The sequence below is a fragment of the Bombyx mori genome, chromosome 12, assembly GCF_030269925.1.
Source record: "Bombyx mori chromosome 12, ASM3026992v2".
In the NCBI taxonomy this organism is placed as follows: domain Eukaryota; kingdom Metazoa; phylum Arthropoda; class Insecta; order Lepidoptera; family Bombycidae; genus Bombyx; species Bombyx mori.
In genome coordinates, this window is record NC_085118.1 from 1,213,355 (window position 1) to 1,233,343 (window position 19,989).

The 19,989-nt window shown below is 38.8% G+C and overlaps 1 protein-coding gene across 1 annotated transcript; it reads right to left on the reverse strand.

Annotated features, from left to right (window-relative positions):
- Positions 1–6: 6 nt before the first annotated feature.
- Positions 7–18,462, reverse strand: CPR54 (cuticular protein RR-1 motif 54). Its single transcript, NM_001173232.1, is given in 6 exon segments — positions 7–365; positions 1,010–1,264; positions 2,342–2,470; positions 3,632–3,755; positions 4,298–4,419; positions 18,432–18,462. Coding segments are annotated over 6 exon segments (948 nt in total). The 5' UTR covers positions 18,453–18,462; the 3' UTR covers positions 7–68.
- Positions 18,463–19,989: the final 1,527 nt, after the last annotated feature.

Genomic DNA, 19,989 nt, shown 5'->3' on the forward strand with positions numbered 1-19,989 from the left:
TCCTAGAACGAACTCAATTTAATTTCTTTAATTACAATACATTACATATTTACAACATTCCTAATAGACTAATAGGATCCGAAGGTGATGTCGTGGAGGGGCGCAGCGCCACCCTGAGGCAAAGAGTATTCTTTCAAGAGCTGGTCCAGCATGGAGTACGGCTGGCTCTTCTGCTGAGGGAACTGGTTGGCTGTGGTATAGCGTTGTTGTTGTGGCGGTGAAGGAGCGAAGTCCTGGGCTGGAGCGAAGGACTGGAACTGAGGGGCTGGTCTGAAATCCTGCTTCGGGCGCGGTCTGGGCGCTGGCTCGGGTTCGAAGAAGTTGTTCTCTACAGGCGCCGGGGCAGCACCAGAGAAGAACGCCGGCTGTAGTTTCAGAAATGTAATTATTTATTGAGATTGTAATACATATCTTATACCTTTAAACGAACAATTACACCAGGTGGGCTGTGAGCTCGTCCATCCATCTAAGCAATAAATAAAAATAAAAAACATCCGTAAAAACCACTGTAGATTTATATATTAGTATAGATGAATAAATGCTGGTTTCATTGAGTCGGTAAGAAAAACTTTATATTGAAGGTCAGTGCATAAACCTGTGGTACACTATTGAAACCATAAGCTCATTAGTACATAAGCTTAAGTAATTTTGTGAGCTCCCATGGATAGATACCATAGTCCTGACTATTCATTGTACAATAAAGTACTGCTATCATTTAATATCAAGTATATTATAATGCAGGCTTCTAATCGTCTGATCCTGGTTCGTCACTTAATCCACAGACACAGCCCACTGAGCATCTCGCCGGATCTTCTCAGTGGGTCGCGTTTCCGATCCGGTGGTAGATTCTGCGAAGCACGGCTCTTGCTAGGGCTCGTGTTAGCAACGTCGTCAGGTTTGAGCCCCGTGAATTCACCTACTAGTTAAGGTTACGCTGAAATAACCTTTCAAGGCCATCAGCTTAGGTAGAAAAAAAAAAGAAGGTTCGTCTCTATATCGATCTACTAACCTTAGGTGGAGTCGGGGCAGCAGATTGTTCAGGCCGGTATTGCTGTTGTGGTTGGGGGTTCGGTCTGTACTGTTGCTGAGGTTGCGGGGCCGGTCTGTATTGTTGTTGTGGCTGGGGTTGTGGACGAGGGGCGGGGGCGCGGTACTGGGGTTGTGGTTGCGGTTGGGGACGGGGTCGCGGGGGCGGTGCAGGCGCGGGTTCCTCGTAGTCATAGTCTGGTTGTGGAGCCGGGGCTCGGTACTGTGATCGACCTCCCTGATGGATCAACGTAAACAGAATCAGTTTGATTTGACAATAGATTAGGTGTAGATCTTGTAAATTACGATTTATTTAATGGAAGGTAGTAGCTTCACCTTGAAATTTTTGACGTCCATGAGTGAAGGCTGTGAGCGAGTTCCGCAATACTGTCTACATCAGTTTCCACCTAATGTGTGAGGTCCATGAAACTGCGTTCTGCCTACCTACTTTTGCGGCAGGCTTGAACCATGCTTTTGACGCACGCTGTTGACGAGGTTTTGATAACCATATGCGTTGACGTATACCATGAACATTTCAGGCCGTTGTGGCTCTAATTCCGTTTCGGTTAGTGTAGTTAGTGTTAAACTAAACATACCATAACGCGTCAAATGACCAGATTTGAACCTTTGCATTGAAAATGCACGTATCATGTTATTGCTTTTGCACATTTGACGTCATGACTTTTTTTTTTATTGCCTTTGTAGGCAGACGAGCATACGGCCCACCTGATGTTGAGTGGTTACCGTCGCCCATGGACTTCAGCAATGCCAAGGGCAGAGCCAAGCCGCTGCCTACCGCTTAATACTCTCCACAAGCCTCGTTTAAAGAAGGACATGTCATAGCGCTCGGGAAACACCGTGGAGGGGAGCTCATTCCATAGCCGGATGGTACGTGGCAAAAAAGATCTCTGGAAACGCACTGTGGATGACCGCAGTGGCTCCAGGTAGTATGGATGAACTCTACTCCGGTGGCGGGCGGTGCGATGGTAAAAACGAGACGTTGGTATCATCTCGAACAATTCCTCAGAGCACTCCCCATGGAACATGCGGTACAAAATACAGAGGGAACCGAAGTCCCTCCTTCTTACCAATTAATCTACAGCTATTAAATTTTCATTTTTTGGTTTTGTTTACTTTGAGTAATACTTATTATGTAGCGTTATCTACCCGCTATGGTAGAAATAGGTACCAGTAAGTGTTGATATGATTAGTGTTAAATAGCAATACAATGTTTATGAAGCCAGAATCACGAATGGTTGTCTTGTCAGCTGGGGTATTTGTAGTTGGCATGTGAAACTGAACATTGGACCCGTACCTGCGACTTCCCGGGTCTGAGTCCCTCGTCCCTGGTCGACTCGTCGACGAGGGTTGGAGGCGCAACGGTGATGCCCTCGCCGGCTGGCTGGAATCCGTATTTGTTGGCGCCGTACTCAATCACTCGTAGCTGGAGACACAAAAATGTCGTACAATAAAACTATAACGGATACTACTACTACTACTACTACTGTTAAAACTATGTTTACGTCTTATTGTCGGGACGGGTACCGGCGACGGCGAACCTTCGGCGCGCACTGTGCGGTACCGTGGGTTTCGTGGAGTCGGAGTGGTGGAGCTCGATGGGGTTTACTCGGTAGTCGGTTTTGCGGGGTAACTCTTGCGTGGCTGACGCCGTGCAGCGCCTCGCGCGCCTTCCTCAGGGCGTTGTCTCCCGACAGGAATTGGAAGAAGAGGAGGACACCGGTCTTCCTTTTCTCCCTCTCTTTCTCTAGAGGTGCCGGAGTTCGACATAACCCGGTCTGTTACCAGGTAACCTCCCTCGACCGGGTATCCGTAAATGAATTCCCCAGCGTTAAAAAAAAGAGTTGTGGGTTCAATTTCTACATCGGGCAAACATCCGTGTGATGAGCAGGTTTGTTGGCTCTTTGTCTGGAAGTATGCATGTCAGTTTCTGGTACCCATAACATAGGAAATCCTAATTTTAGCCTGCATGACCGGTCCTAATTTGTTCCCAGTTATTAAAAAAAAAACTCGCATATTTTCTTGTCCTTTTAATGATTTCCGATATTTCGAATTATTTACAGTATTCATAGTCATGAACGTCTAAGTTGTTATACGTTGACACTTCAATATCGTACTAACTACCTATTACGGAAATAATATAACTATATACCTGTATTCGCTCGCTTCGTTGGGCAATTAAAATTAACATTATTATTTATTGTCATTATTATTAGGGAGTCCAACACTCATATTATAAATATTAGCCTATCCATTAAGTATATGTATTTTCTACATGGGTACCAAGTTTCAAGTCAATTGGATGCATTAATGGAACATCCGTAAAAACCACTGTAGATTTATATAAATATATTAGTATAGACTACAGTAAAAACATGAGCTTAAACCGTAAGAATACTTTTAATTACTTCAACGAGTCGTGAAGACCGGGAAAAATATAAATTTGTTCCTTTTTTTTGTAACTAGTGGATGTTGTCTTTACTGATTCCTACTTACATTGGCTATTTCCAACCTTAAGTGATCATAGATTTCCTTCAAGATTTGAAATTTAGAATCATATTAGCTAGTGACCTCAAGTGTAACCTACCTTGCCAGTGTCGTCCTTGTATCCATATTTGCCCTTCACATCACCTGCTTGCGATTTAGTCTCGATCTTGAAGGATCCATCGGCGGCTTCATAGCCATAAGTGTAGGAGCCGTCTTCGTTGTGTCTGCGAAATTTAAATTCGAACCATAAAGTTTTAAGCTTAAATATTAACAAGTGAAATGTGGAACTTAACCACGCCTTAATGACACTTTATTTTAATGAATTGTCCTAATGGCACCTAATGTCCGTTGGTGATATTAAAAAAAAAGAAACTAAAACTACAAATTTTCATCGCAATCGGATAAAAGGGCTTAGAGACGCATACGACACAATATTATACCGGAGATTGCTGTGCACAAACCAGCGGTTTCAATCCAAGGTTAAAAATGATTATTAGTGAATCATCCATCACGCATTCCAGAAGGGCAGGACAGCGTAATCCCAAGGACGTTATGTCTCGAACTGGACGTTGGCCAGTAACCACATAGCATCATATGGGCTATGAGCTTGCCTGAACGCCTAAGTTAATAAAGAATACATTGTTATTAAGATGCCATTATTATTAAGTTGATTAAGTTGATCATATTGCTCTCCTACCATTTCATAATCTAGAACACATGATGGTTAATGTTGATTAATGTTGCAGGATGGAAACCTTTTTATTACCTGTTTATCTGTTTCAGTATGGGCACAGGCGTGGAGACTTCTTTAGGCTCAGTGGCTATGTATCGAGGGGCGCGGTCCTCATTGTACTGGGCCGCCGCATACGCGATGAATGCTAGAAACGCCTGGAACAATGAAAAGCAGAGCTTAATGTTGGGAAGTTCTTTCGCAAGCCAACGCTGCCCTCCTACTTCATCCAGGTTGTCATCGAAACCTATAGAGGAGTGGTTTGGTCAATTCAATCCCTAGAGATCAAGCATAACTATACTTGAGACCTTACAACTTATCTCAAGGTGGGTGGCGCATATTTACGTCGTAGATATGTATGGGCTCGACTAACCACTTAACACCAGGTGGGCTGAGAGCTCGTCCACCCATATAAGCAATAAAAAAAAAAACAAAAAAAAACATCCCAATACGAAGGATGATCCGGTTATTCAACAACTATTGCTAAAAAACAATTTTATAACATTTGTAGTTAGGCATGTTAATATGCATACATTTATTGTTTTGCATACCAAATGCGTTTACGGGATATAAAAGTTCTTTTTTGATCCAGTAATTCTTAAGTTTATAACCACTTAACCTCAGTTGGGCCGTGAGCTTGTCCAAAAGATGACTGAGATTGTGTAGTCTCTCCCATACCAGACGATTTAAAAACGCAAGGCCGATCTCGTAACATTACTAAATGATGGACTACGTCTAAACATAACATTTTGATCAGTTTTCGCAAATCGTATACATATTTTTTAATTTTACATTACTTAGATGGGTGGACGAGCTCACAGCCCACCTGGTGTTAAGTGTTTACTGGAGCCCATAGAAATCTACAACGTAAATGCGCCACCGACCTTGAGATATAAGTTCTAAGGCCTTAAGTATAGTTACAACCCTTCAAACTGAAACGCATTACTGCTTCACGGCAGAAATAAGCGGGGTGGTGGTACCTACCCGTGCGGACTCACAAGAGTTCCTACCACCAGTAATATTAAAGTAATATTAAAAAATACTTTGATGATTTAATTTTATGATTAATTAGTATTAATTATTCGTTTTATATTAATTAGTTTCGTCTAAACATCTAGTTGCAATAAAAAGTCTGCGCACCAACGAGCCGTTTCATTGCCGAATTTAAATACAAGTTGTATTCGTTGGAATGTAGACCAGTTACGGAACAGCGCTACAGAATTATGACAGCACAACGCCCTTGTTAAATAAAGTAAATGGGTCTCGAGCGAAGTAATACTTCGTATCGCCCGTGTTTCGGTAACGAATAGAGATTGTTAATTTTCGATTAGGCTGTGTAGACCCCGAAAAGTTCTCGGTCGGACGTAAAACAAAAAACTAATGGTCTATTTGATACAAGCGGCCCACTCCGGCTCCGCTCGGGTCTTTAACAAAAATTTCAACGATACATTTGACGTTGTTTTATTTTTGTTAAATAAAAGAACACTTATTGCGGCATAACTATAATAGTTAGATTTAAGCTGTCGCGACACTTTTTATAAATAATAATGTGCTCTACAAAGTCGTAGTACATTATTTTATTCTATCATCAATAGTTTTCGCAGGGTACGCGATGTAAAGAATATTTTAGATAATTTTTTACACTTTGGGTTACATTATTGGGGTTTTAGTGAGGATTTCTAATATTTTTCAATCAAGATTATAGCCTATGTCACTCGGGAATAATGTAGCTTTCAAACAGTGAAATAATTTTTCAAATCGGTTCAGTAGTTTCGGAGCCTATTCAATACAAACAAACAAACAAACAAACAAATCTTTCCTCTTTATACCATTAGTATAAATCATGCTTAATAAGTACGTTGTTAGGAAATTGGCGGCTATCGCATATATATGCGAAAGTAATTCTGTCCGTTTGTTACGGTTTGACGTGATAACGTCTGAATAAATCGATGAACACCGACTGCACGCACGAAAAAGGGTCACGTTCCGTCTGAGCGTATAAGCGAGAGCGCGGATCAAGCGATATATCTTCCTGGCTGAGCCTTTGCTCGCCCACCTGTCCTGGTGGAACTGGAGAGGCCACTGGGCCACCAGTAAACCTTCAATCATAAAAAAAACAATCGATAAATAGGCACGATCGTCCCAAGCGTTGGCTTGTGACACATTTTACTCTCTTCTCGCGTGACGTCAGAGCTATTATCACGTAAAACTATCGTCCGTAAATCGACTTTGCAGACAACCAATATTTTTAAGTACAAATCACTGAAGCGATTTTGATGAAATTCGGCCTAGAAATAGATTGAACTTGAAATACAATATACGGATATCTGATATGCTACAAAGGTGAAATACATATTTATTTACTGTCTACTATATCCCATTGACATCACGATGAAAGTGAGCACCGGATGTCTGCCGCGGAGCAGTAATGAGTTTCAGTGACGTCAGGCATCCACAAAGGACCGTCATGTTAAGAGTCAGCACTATGCTTTATAAAATCTAATTTTGTTTTCTGGGAATATCCCAATAGCTCCGTATAGTGGCCGATGTTAGATTATCACCTAATAATGTGTGAAAGTGTAGCGTGATAATGCAAGCGCAGAAAAACCTAGGATATTCAGATGAGTTGGACTGGTGGTAGGATGCCTTGAGAGCCCCAAGATCTATTTCTGCGGCGGAGCACCAACGTGTTCCGGTTTCAAGATAGGTAGCTTTTTATTAGAAGAAGTAAGGTTTTTACTGGTGGTAGGACGCCTTGTGAGTCCGCATGGTTAGGTAAGTATAAATGAGGCCGTATGTCTCATAGTAAATGACGAAATTCACTAAATGCTCATGAGTTCCAATAACGATTTAACACTAGTCCGTAAGTAAGTGCACGCTCATCTTGATATATCGCACTCACAATAGTCCGTTCGCCTCTTAAGCTGGAATGCATGTTTGCAAAAATAGGCAGAGCTGTCAATACTCTTCCAGGCTTACCAGACGGCCTACTACCAAAAATTACGCTAATTTATAAATATTATGTGTTTATTCCTATTGCGTGGAAGTTACCGTTTAAGTACTTATTTCCTAAAAATATATATTGATGTGAGCCTGTGGTATTTGAACATTGGCACCGTTGCATCGCCCGACACGAGTTAACTGAGCGTCTTATCCTTTAGGCCACGACGGTTCGGAACTACGATTTCATTCGTGAAATTAGAGCAATATTAATAATTTCGAAGTTAAATAATGTCGTAACTTCACGCACAGTCGCGTTATAGTGTCAAGTTATTGTAAGAATATTTCTTGCGAAATACGCAATGCTATAGTGTAATGTATATTTATTTTAGAGATACAATACATCAGTTCGGGTGAATTATCAGTTAATATGTGTCGACTATTATCAAAGCCGGCAATGTGACTTTTGGATAATTATTGGTAAATCAGAAAAACGAATTATTGACTTTGTATTCCATTGGCAGTCACAAAACTCTTCTGATCGACATCTTAGATAAATAACAGGTTAAGTATTAACCTTTATTTAATGCAGGTTTTGAACCGTATTATTTGAAGGAGACGATTATATTCAAATCAATCTGTATTGACATATCAATAACATTTTTTTGTCCAAATGCACAGAATGCCACCTTTGATAATAGACGACTCATATCCTCAAACAATTTTATCTAATTACTGGTATGGTAATTACTGGTGGTAGGACCTCTTGTGTGTCGGCGCGGGTAGGTACCACCACCCTGCCTATTTCTGCATGAAGCAGTAATGCGTTTCGGCTTGAAGGGTGGGGCAGCCATTGTAACTATACTTGGACCTTAGAACTTATATCTCAAGGTGGGTGGCGCATTTACCTCGTAGATGTTGAGAATTTAAAAATCAATTTCACAATCGGTCAAAATACAGATATTTAGTAAGTGCTAATAATGAAATTCTGTACGCTTATAAATGAAAAGCTTAATATTGAACTGATCGGTGGATTAGCTCACGGTCGCTTAGATTTCAACTGCTTAATGCAAATTTTTGAAGTTTCACGATAGGGTAAAGTTTAACTCAAATTTGCATACTAACAAAACTGCATACAAATTTGAGTTAATTTTTACGCTATCGAGAACGTTAAAAGACTTGCATAAGCACACTGAGCGCACAGACGTACCATCCGGCTATGGAATGAGCTCCCCTCCACGGTGTTTCCCGAGCGCTATGACATGTTCTTCTTCAAACGAGGATTGTGGAGAGTACTAAGCGGTAGGCAGCGACTTGGCTCTGCTCCTGGCATTGCTGAAGTCCATGGGCGACGGTAACCACTCACCATCAGGTGGACCGTATGCTAGCCTGTCTACAAAGGCAATAAAAAAAACGGACGTGACCACGTGTATCCCGCACCTTAAGACATGAGGTCTATGTCTCAATTGTATTGCATAACGAATGCCTATTTAGCTTGGAACGCATTCCTGACTCGCTTCAATATCAAGGTTGCATTACCTGTCTTATATAAAAAAAAGACCAACTGAACTACCTCTTTTTTTTTAGTCGGTTAAAAATTTACAAATTGCTAAGAAATTGCTCTGCGTTAACCGACAAGAATTAATTTAAATTAAATTTCCCAACAATTATGCCTTTTAGAGCCTCACGTACAAACCCTAAAAACTTGATTCGTCGTAATATGAATCTATTAGATAAAACACGTATCTTTTCATTGCCGTTATGTTGTCATACGAGTTGGATTACAAAATTTTTAAAAAAGCTCTCGTGTTGTTTCGACATGCCGAAGCTTACTCGAAATTTACACGGTGAAGTTGAATTGAGAACTTGAAATGTTTTCTGTTTTTTTTTTCCTATCTATGCTGATAGCCTTGAGAGGCTATTTCAGCTTCACCCTAACGTGTGTAGGTGAGCTCGCGGGGCTCAACCGGAGAGTTGCTAACACTGACCCTAGCAAGAGCAGTGCTTCGCAGAATCTACCACCGGATCGGAAACGCGACCCACTGAGAAGATCCGACGAGAAACTCAGTGGGCTATTTTCTGTATGAATACAATTTGTTACTTGGGAGATATAGCATTTCTTTAGAATCACATACACAATGACATATCAGAGATATATAAAATAATACGTATCCAGATACAAACAACACATACTTCATATTATGAATGAAATGAAATGAAATGCATTTATTTCAGACAACGTAAGCCCATAAAATTTCGCATACAATTACATAACATTTAAATCAAAATACAATAAAATTAAAATTACAATTTATCAGAATTATTAAAAATAAAAATAAACAAAAATGAAATGAAATCAAATGAAACTGAATCAAAATTGGTATTATTAAAATTAATTATTTTTAGTAAATTTAAAAATTATTATTAATATTAGTAAAATTAGTATATTATTAGTACTGATTTGGAATGCTAATCGAAATTTCGCTACCGTATTGATTAAGGTCACTTACTACTTGACCTACGAGACGAATATGATGATAATAACGTTGATGCTTTTACAATATTCCATTGAATTTTTCTTTTCCCTACCTAATTGAGGAGAGGTGGCAATTTAGAAAAGCTGCCTGTAACAGGTAACAAGGTATTCGGAAGAAAGCCCAGAGAAAGAAGTCCATTGATCTAATCGGATCATATACGCTCTAGAGGACAGAGAGGGCTGACGCAAGATAGTCTAGGAGAAAGCTATTAAAGCAGGCCAAGCCCATCAGCATTGAGAATTATCAACGCAAGGAGGAGAGACTTAATCGTTGGTCGCCTAAGGGACTATTCCACACTAAGCGTAAATTATTTTTGACATTTAATTTGTACAGCCAATATGAACAGTGACGTCATTGTTAGGCAGTGGCTTGGCTCTGCCCCTGGCATTGCTGAAGTCCATGGGCGACGGTAACTACTCACCATCAAATGGGCCGTATGCTCGTCTGCCTACAAGGGCAATAAAAAATAATAATAATAATAAATATAGTGAGTTCTCTGTCTCCAATCAACACGCGAAATATAAATACAAAACTCGCTCAAAGATAATGTCAATGACAATGTTACATTGAGTTACGCACTTGCAGAAAAGAATGTGAAAACTCAGCTAGCATTCAATCAGGTTTATTCCAGATAAAACCGGTTCTTGGTATTCTTATTTCCTAGTGGCTGTGGAGGTGGACCACTGTTACGGTTCGCACAAAGGGCCGCCTAGCCTGTCGGAAAGCTTGTATTTAGAGGCCACGGGCGTTAACGTTCACAAGTAAAGGACAGTTCATAAAGACAGCTATTTAATTTAGAGTTTTTTTATTTTAAATATTGCTTAGATGGGTGGTCGAGCTCACAGCCCATCTGGTGTTAAGTGGTTATTGGAGCCCATAGACATCTACAACGTAAATGCGCCACCCACCTTGAGATGTAAGTTCTAACGTCTCAGTATAGTTACAACGGCTACCCCACCCTTCAAGCCGAAACGTATTAGTGCTTCACGGCAGAAATAGGCGGGGTCTTGGTTCCTACCCGTGCGGACTCACAAGAGTGTCCTACCACCAGTAACACATCAGAAAGTTATTGTGCACGCTTAACCGCGCTTTCAGGAAAAAGCATTCGTTCTAAGTGTTATCCTATAAATACTTTTTGAATGCAAAGTTTAAATATACGACTTCTACTAATAAATCTTGGAGTCCCAATATCAAGTGTCATAAGCTTAGAACGCTCCGTGCATATCTTTTTTTATCTAAAGGATCGCCACTCTGCATCATAGGAGCCAGAAGTTCGTCTCCGCATCAAGTTAAAATCAATTTACAAACTAGACAGCGTAAAAGTTTTAAGGATTAACTAATAATTTAATATGTCAACTGCGAATGTGTTAAATCGCAGAAGTGATTTTTCAATTACGCCTAGAGCTCGTGGACAGTAAGTGAAAATATTAAGTCCTCTACGGTATGATCAGACCTTTACATTAAAGAAACTTGTAATAATTAATATCGGTTACCGACTGCCGAGGTGGACAGCCCGTAACTCGATTAGGACTTCGAAGGCGGATGATAGGGCGTTGGGAAAATGTCAACACACGTAAAGTGTACGTAAAATTATAATAATAATAATAATAAGCCTTTTAATTCATGCAAATAATAGGTTACATACACGTTTCAAGTATGAAGAAGAAATTATAAAGAAGAAAAGAAAAAAGAAAAAAAGGAAAGAAGAAAAAATAATAGTGATGCTGTTAACACTTGTTTACCCCTTTCTCCTTCCTCCTCTCATCCCTCTTCCCTCCCTCCCCTCGTTTGAAAAATTATAAATGTAGATAGTGCTTTTAAAAAAAGTTTATAGTGTGTAAATATAAAAGTTGTACGTACAATTATGGTTCTGATAAAATTTACAGTTATACGTATCGATCTATGCGTAACAAATGGTTTTTTTCTTCATTTTTTATTGCATATGAAATGTAATGAAATGAAATGAAATGCGTATATTTCAAGCAACTTAAGCCCATAAAATTTCACAACAATAAAATTAAAATTAGTTACAATTTATCAGAATGACTAAAAACAAAAAAACAAACAAAAAAGCGAAATAAGCAGTGCCTTTGTACATAATTTTCCTATTACTCTGTAGGTACTATGTCTTCTTTTTTGTGTGTACATAAATAAATAAATAAAATAAATAAATAAATAAAAATGAAACCAAATCAAATGAAACATAGACAGGTGAATAAGCTCACGATCCACCCGATGTCCAGCCCATTGCTATTATACTCTTTTCCAATTACGAAGTCCCATGAGACAGATGTTATTATTATGTTATCGTGTGCGTGAATTAATTGTATAATGATTTAAATTGATTGTGTGCTTTTTAAATAATGTTTACGACCATGAACAAAAAACTTATGATTATTATATTATTGATTATTATTCAAACTAGCTGACCCGGCAGACTTCGTAGTGCCTCAATCAATTTTGTAAAAAATAAACTTAAAAAAAACAAAAGGAATCCGTCCGACAGGGGACACATCAAAGAAAAAACAAAATTGTTTGTTTTTATATAATTCCGAGCATTTTCATATTTATTCACCTTTTAAACCTTCTCTGGACTTCCACAAATAAATCAAGACCAAAATTAGCCAAATCGGTTCAGCCGTTCTCGAGTTTTAGCGAGACTAACGAACAGCAATTCATTTTTATATATTTAAATATATTATGCGAAACGTGAAGAGTTACGTCCTAAGAAGTGTCAAAAGCGACTTCGTAATTGGTTAAGAGTTAAGAGTTAAGAGACTTCCGCTACCGACCTTGAGTTTTGCGGTGTTTGTCTCAATAATTGTATACCTAGTGATCACGCCAATTATAGTTTCTGCGGATTTCATTTTTATTCCACGATGCTATTCCTTAATTTCATAATTACTAAAAAAATTATACCTCTGCCTCCGGGATTTGAACCCTAGCACAGTCACATCGCTCGATACTAGTAAGCCTCGCGTCTTATCCTTTAGGCCACGACGACTTAGGTTTATACGAACATCAAGAACATAGGCCAAAAAGGATTCTTTCTAAATATTTTTTTCATTTTGTACAAAAATTTACTAACTACTTGTTATATAAAAATAATAGTAACGAATATTGGCAGAGAGCAGCGTTTCCATGTGTTCTTGGAGCAACTCTCCTCTAGTGACGGGTAGTAAGTATGATGGCAAAAGGTAAAGTCATGGGTTTATCTCAAACAACTCCTCAGAAATGTACAATAATTGGCATTATTATGTTTTTTTACAAACAAATTGATGGTCCATGCGGTTTCAGTGATATAAGTTGATAAAAAGGCGCTGTTATCTGATGTTCAAGATATTGATTGGTTTGACATTCGCGATCTGGACGTGTTTCTATCTCGTGTGCATACAAAGCACAAAATAAAATATACTTTAATGCCGTTACAACTAGAAAGCTTTTACTAACATTTAATACGACAGCAAGTTTTTTTTTATTGCCCTTGTAGGCAGACGAGCATATGGCCCACCTGATGGTGAGTGGCTACCGTCGCCCATGGACTTCAGTAATGCTAGGGGCAGAGCCAAGCCGCTGCCTACTGCTTAATACTCTCCACAAGCCTCGTTTGAAGAAGGACATGTCATAGCGCTCGGGAAACACCGTGGAGGGGAGCTCATTCCATAGCCGGATGGTACGTGGCAAAAAATATCTCTGAAAACGCACTGTGGATGACCGCAGTGGCTCCAGGTAGTATGGATGAACTCTACTCCGGTGGCGGGCGGTGCGATGGTAAAAACGAGATGCCGTTATCATCTCGAACAATTCCTCAGAGCACTCCCCATGGAACATACGGTACAAAATACAGAGGGAACCAAAGTCCCTCGGCAGACCCAGAGGTTGCAAACGATCCGTGAGAATGGGATTATCGACAATCCGAACGGCCCTCCTCTGTATGGAGTCAAATGGAAGAAGCTGGTATTTGGGAGCCCCGGCCTAGAGATGGGAGCAGTACTCCACGCGAGGCCTGACTTGTGCTTTATAAAGCAAAAGCCTTTGTCAGGCGTGAAGTACCGCTTCGCTCTGTAAGACAAAATACAAGCTAATTATTGATATTAATTTCATAAGAATTATTAATAAAACCGTCATAGAGTTGGTGATTTCCGTTTCATTATTGGCCAAGCCCGGCACTGGCCATTTGAACACAATAGTTGCTAATAGATAATTATGAAAGTGAAGTTGTTATACGTAACATTGTTATTGTGGAATAATTAATGATTAAACTACTACTAGGATAACGACAACTTCGAGAAGCTAATGGTGACTGGCAAGGTGGACGGAAGAAGACCACGAGGTAGAGGCCCGATACGTTAGACTGACCAGATCCGCACTACCCTCGACACCACAGTACACGGGTCCCGAAGAGCATCACCTGTTGAGGCTCAGGTCGCGGTTAGGGACATCCGCATTGAGGTCGGGGTACCACAGGGGTTTGCAATATTCTTCTGGTGGCCCGCTGTCAATAGTGTGCTCAATATACAGTGATAATAGTTGAGCTAGTGCCAAAGTACTACAAGGCTAGTGTAGATTCGCGATAAGCATTCCGATCCGGAAGTAGATTTAGCGAAGCACTGCTCTTGCTAGGGCGACAGTGGTAGTAATTCTAATAGGTTGAACCCGTGAACTCACCTACCGGTCCGCGTGAAGCTGGAATAGCCCCTTAGGCTACCAAAGATTAGGTAGGGGAAAAAAGAAGGCTAGTGTACCAAGAATTTAGCTTTTTAAGTTCTAATATAAATCTATATATTAATAGATGAAGTAAAAACTTTGTACCCCTTTTTACGAAAATTGCGCGGACGGAGGGGTATGAAATTTCCCACACTTATAGAGAATATAGAGAGGGAGTGCAGAAAGCTAATATTTTATTTAAATTATGCATTAATAATACATTAAATCAATAAAAAAACATTACACACACTACCATGTATTTGACACACACACATATTTAAGCTCTATGTTTACTGTTAAACTTTTGTTATTGTATAAAGACTATGGTCAAATTGACAATAGGTTATTATTGTTACCTAATCTTTAATATTGTTTGTCTATAGTCTAGTTTTGGCGAAATCTGTGAACAGAAGCATAATAATGTTCAAATTTATTATTTCAATTAATAAAAGTCAAATTTCTAGTACGGGACCAATAGTCTATAGAATAACTGAAAGCATATTGGCACCGGCCCAGTCTTTAAGTAGAGTGGGGATTATCAAAATGCACGCTACGACCCGACCGAACGCAATGGACGACCCAAATGCGAATTGAATGTTGCAAATTCAAATTCAAATTCAAAATCATTTATTTCAACTTGGATGTCATCAAAAACACACTTGTTGAATGTCAAAATGTAAAAGAAAATGTTAACTCTACCACCGGTTCCAAAAAAGCCACAGTCCTGAGAAGAACCGGCGAAACAAACTCAGCGGGCTTTTTTATGTATTTTCTCAACTATTTTCTTCTTTTTTTTTTTTTTAAACATGATAACATATTTACAGTATACAAAAAGACAAGTCAAAAAAATACAATTCAAATAAATAATAATAATAATGAAAAATGAAAAGGCCAGGAGCGAACGCCTCATTCCCACGTAGTGCCATCTAGTAAAAAATCCTTAACTTTATAATAGGCCTTGTTGCACAAACGTTCCTTGACAGTTTTCTTAAATCTATGAACAGGTAGTAGTTGAACGTTTTGTGGGATCTTGTTGAAAAGTTGTACACCCAGCCCCCTGAAAGAGTTGCTTATTTTCTTAATTCGAGCCGCCGGTAACGCAAGCCTATGTTTGTTCCTAGTGTTCACATTATGCAAATCGCAGACTCTGGGGAATTCTACAATGTTTTTACGCACGTACAATAAATTTTCAAAAATGTACTGGGACGCTAAAGTTAGAATTTTGATTTCCTTAAACTTGTCCCTCAAGGATTCCCTCGGGTGCATATTATAAATAGCACGAATAGCCCTCTTCTGCAGGATGAAAATCGTTTCGACATCGGCAGCATTGCCCCACAGCAAAATGCCATAGGACATAACACTATGAAAATAACTGAAATAAACTAGACGTGCCGTATCTTCATCAGTATACGTTCGTATTTTTTTTACCGCAAACGCTGCAGAACTAAGTCTATTCGCTAACTTGCATATGTGAGGACCCCACTGCAGCCTGGAATCAACTGTTATACCAAGAAAAACTGTCGAATCAACAAGCTCCAGTGTCTCTCCACTTACAATGATATTAGTGTCTACTTGTCTAACATTATAATATATTTTTTGTAATAAACTAAAATATAGTAAATATGTTCTTGCGTTGCTAGCAACATGCGCAATTAGTGTGCGCAACAGCTCACGGTAAGGTTATTAACACGTGCTCAATTAAAATATTTCTGGTTATGTATTCGGTAAAACTACCTGATCGAGAAATGTGCCAGTTATTTGTAAGCGCATCACTAGACATCTGTCTTCTTTTTGAAATTCGCGGCAGAAACAAGTAGTATAAAAATACTTGACTTTTTTTTCATTAAGGCAATGGTACACCGCGCGTAGTTCGTTTCCAAATGATTCTTGTCCACCTGATGGTTGTCTGGAAGAGATCGCTTTTAGCGATAAGACCCCAATTGTACTTTTTGTTTTTAATGTATCGCACTGTTTATTTGTTTTTTGGTGTACAATAAAGAATACTCTCTCTCTCTCTCTCTCTCTAAGGCAATAACCGATTACCTCTGGCTACTTTCACACTTCCTCTGATATACTCATAAAATTAAAATACATTAAAATACCTTATATTTAACTCTACGCGTTCATTATAATAAAAATTACACAGATCCTAAATACTTTGTCTACTAGTTTTATGACGTATTGGTTAGGTAATCCTTTGGAGTATGTGCCAAAACAATAGAATGTGAAATTTTTTATTTATTTTTTTTTATTGCCCTGGTAGGCAGACGATCATACAGCCAACCCGATGGTAAGTGGTTATCGTCGCTCATGAACGTCAGCAATGCCAGGGGTAGAGCCAAGCCGCTGCCTACCACGTTTATTTACCATAATTGTATTAATGTGAACACTAAACACTTTGTTTCCCTTAGTATCTTTCAGATATTCACATTTTTAATACGCTTTTATTAGCTTCAGACGTATGTATGTAACGGAATCTTTGAACATGATTTTGATCCCATTCAAAACGTCGGATTAACTTGAAATTTGGTATACTTATTAAGGACCGATGATAATTAAATATTAAAAAAAAATTGAAAAAAAAACATTGAATTTTTTTTAATTCAACTAAAAAATGAAAAATAAATAATATGTAGTTTAAAAAAATCTAACAAAATACGCTTTTATTGAAAATCCAACAAAAAATAGATATTTTTTTTAATAAATTTGAATTAAAAATAGTGTAAGGAAAAATGATTTTATTGTAAAAAAAAAGCGTGGGGTGCATGGTGTCAGTAGTCATAATCATTTTATGAACATATATGAATAGAAGGGTTATTTTGATATTATCCTGAAAAGCACCCCACGCTTTTTTACAATACAATAATTTTTTCTTACACTATTTTTAATTAAAATTTATTTACTATGTTTTAGTTGGATTTTCTATAAAAGCATATTTTGTTAGTTTTTTTAAACTATTATTTATTTAATACGCTTTATCTTCGCTCGGTATATTTCTATGTAAATGGAATTTCTGGAATTCATTTTCGTCGACTCCAAGACGTCTGATTGACTCGAAAATTTGTACACGCATTAAGAATCGATGACAACACAATAATTTTATAGCTTCGCGCTAATAATCTAACCGTATCAACGGTATAAAAAAGACGAAATTAACTGTTGTTTCGGTGAGCTATTTAACCTTTTTAGGATTTTTAACTAAATATATATTACTATTTATGTAGATTACGTACCAGATGACGGCCATTTGAATAAGTGAAGCAATTAATCAAAGACAAAATAAACCTATTTGCCTTAAATAACTCACAAAATGAGAGCTAGTTGAGGCGTAAGGTAGAAACCTCATCATTTTAGTATAGTAAGAATGGACCGCATGGATTTTCGTTTACAATATGATCTAAGATTACTTATATAGATTAACTAGCGACCCGCCCTCGCTTCGCTTCGGAAACTGTAATTTATTATTGTTTTCTCCACTATTTAATGGATGTTATTATACATATAAACCTTCCTCTTCAATCACTCTATCTATTAAAAAAACCGCATTAAAATCCGTTGCGTAGTTTTAAAGATTTAAGCATACATAGGGACAGAGAAAGCGACTTTGTTTTATACTATGTAGTGATGCTTCGTTATCACAGAGTACTTTGAAGTTATCACAGTCGAAGGTATCATAATTAATTTATTTATTATAAAAAAAAGAACACAATATTCCTAACCTAAAAGTACATGTTATTATCCGCAACATGCTTCGTCAGAAGGTATTGTCTTTATCAAATGTTTTACCGATTCGCTTTTAATCATCCCTATTACAAAACTATTTTAAAACACTATACAATTTAATACAAGACAACTGTATCGAACATTAAAAGTAAATCCAAAACGCACTTACAAGGAAAAAGCACTTGACATTTCAAACATATTTGTAACACACTGCATAAAATTTATATTTTTATTTATTTAAAATAAAACAATATTTAACGTACCAATCTTGCAAATGGCGTCATGTTGTAGTGTAGAAATCGCGCCGCGGTCGCTACCTCCTTATATAGCCGCTGCTGGGGCGGACCTTTCACTGCAGATTTTAATATTAGGGGGATGTTTGATATTCAGCACCGGCCATGGGATATTTATACGGGAACTCCACGCTCAACAGAGAGGACTCAAGGAACATGACTCTAGAAGTAAACAATACTTGATTGCATTGATTACAAAAATGTTTTTTTTTTATTTATCGTCTATCCGGGTGGATGAGTTCACGTCGCATTTGATGGTAATTGGTTACCCGAGCATACAGACATTAACAACGCCATGGGTCGTCCCTCACCTCGAGACATAAGTTCTAAGGTCTACGTTTTAATAGTACAAGGCTGTCCCGTCCTTCAAACCGAAACGCATTACTCCTTCACGGCAAAAATAGGGGTGGTGGTACCACAAACTTATAAAACATGATGGTCACGACCCTCAGCAGTAAGGAAATTACTAGTAGCATTGAGATGCTTCAGCATGCCTGGTGGAAGATTTCCCGGGTCTCAACTTGACGGTTTTTTATTTTTATTTATTGCTAGATGGGTGGACGAGCTCACAGCCCACCTAGTGTTAAGTTACTGGAGCCCATAGACATCTAAAACGTAAATTCCACCGCCCACCTTGAGATCTGAGTTTTAAGGTCTCAGTATAGTTACGACTGCCTCACCCTTCAAACCGAAACGCATTACTGCTTCACGGCATGAAGGCAGGTAGGTATGCTGACATGTCAGCAGTAGTTCAGCTATGTGTGTCTCCATAAGTATCGGTGATCACATACTCGCAGCACCAGGAGGTCCATATCAACGCTTGAAAGGCAAACGTGACTAAGCGACAATGCGTGAACTTTACAGTAGACTAATTTAAACTTGAAATACCTGAAAAAATTCTATTTTAACGAATCTAGCTGTAGGATAGAAATGATTTTAATAGACCTAGAAATATTTTTTTTTTGCGCATCGAATATGGTTATTGCCTATCATTTATGTACAATGCAGTTATTGTCGCTTAGTTACGTTTGCCTTTCAAGCGTCGATATGTACTTTCAAAGGCAAAAACTTAAAGCTTTAAACATATCAATTGAAGTGAAAATTCGATTGATATTTCCGTCACGCGTGTCGATGTCTGTGTTCATTTAAATTAGATTAGAGCATTTAATATATACATCACCGTCTTATGTTGCGAGTGAAAGTTGGCGCCATAAAGTGACAATGAGTCTAAACAGTCTCATCCCGTACTTAAGATCGGGCGTGTTAGGATAGGAAGAGCTTGTGTCGGCGAACCTTCGGCGCGCACTGTGCGGTACCGTGGGCTTCGTGGAGTCGGAGTGGTGGAGCTCGATGGGGTTTAGTCGGTAGTCGGTTTTTCGGGGTAGCTCTTGCGTGGCCGATGCCGTGCAGCGTCTCGCGCGCCTTTCTCAAGGCGTAGTCTCCCGGCAGGAATTTGGAAGAAGAGGAAGACCGGGGTGCTTCGGGGTCCGGGGGAAGAGGAGGACCCCGGTCTTCATCTTCTCCCTCT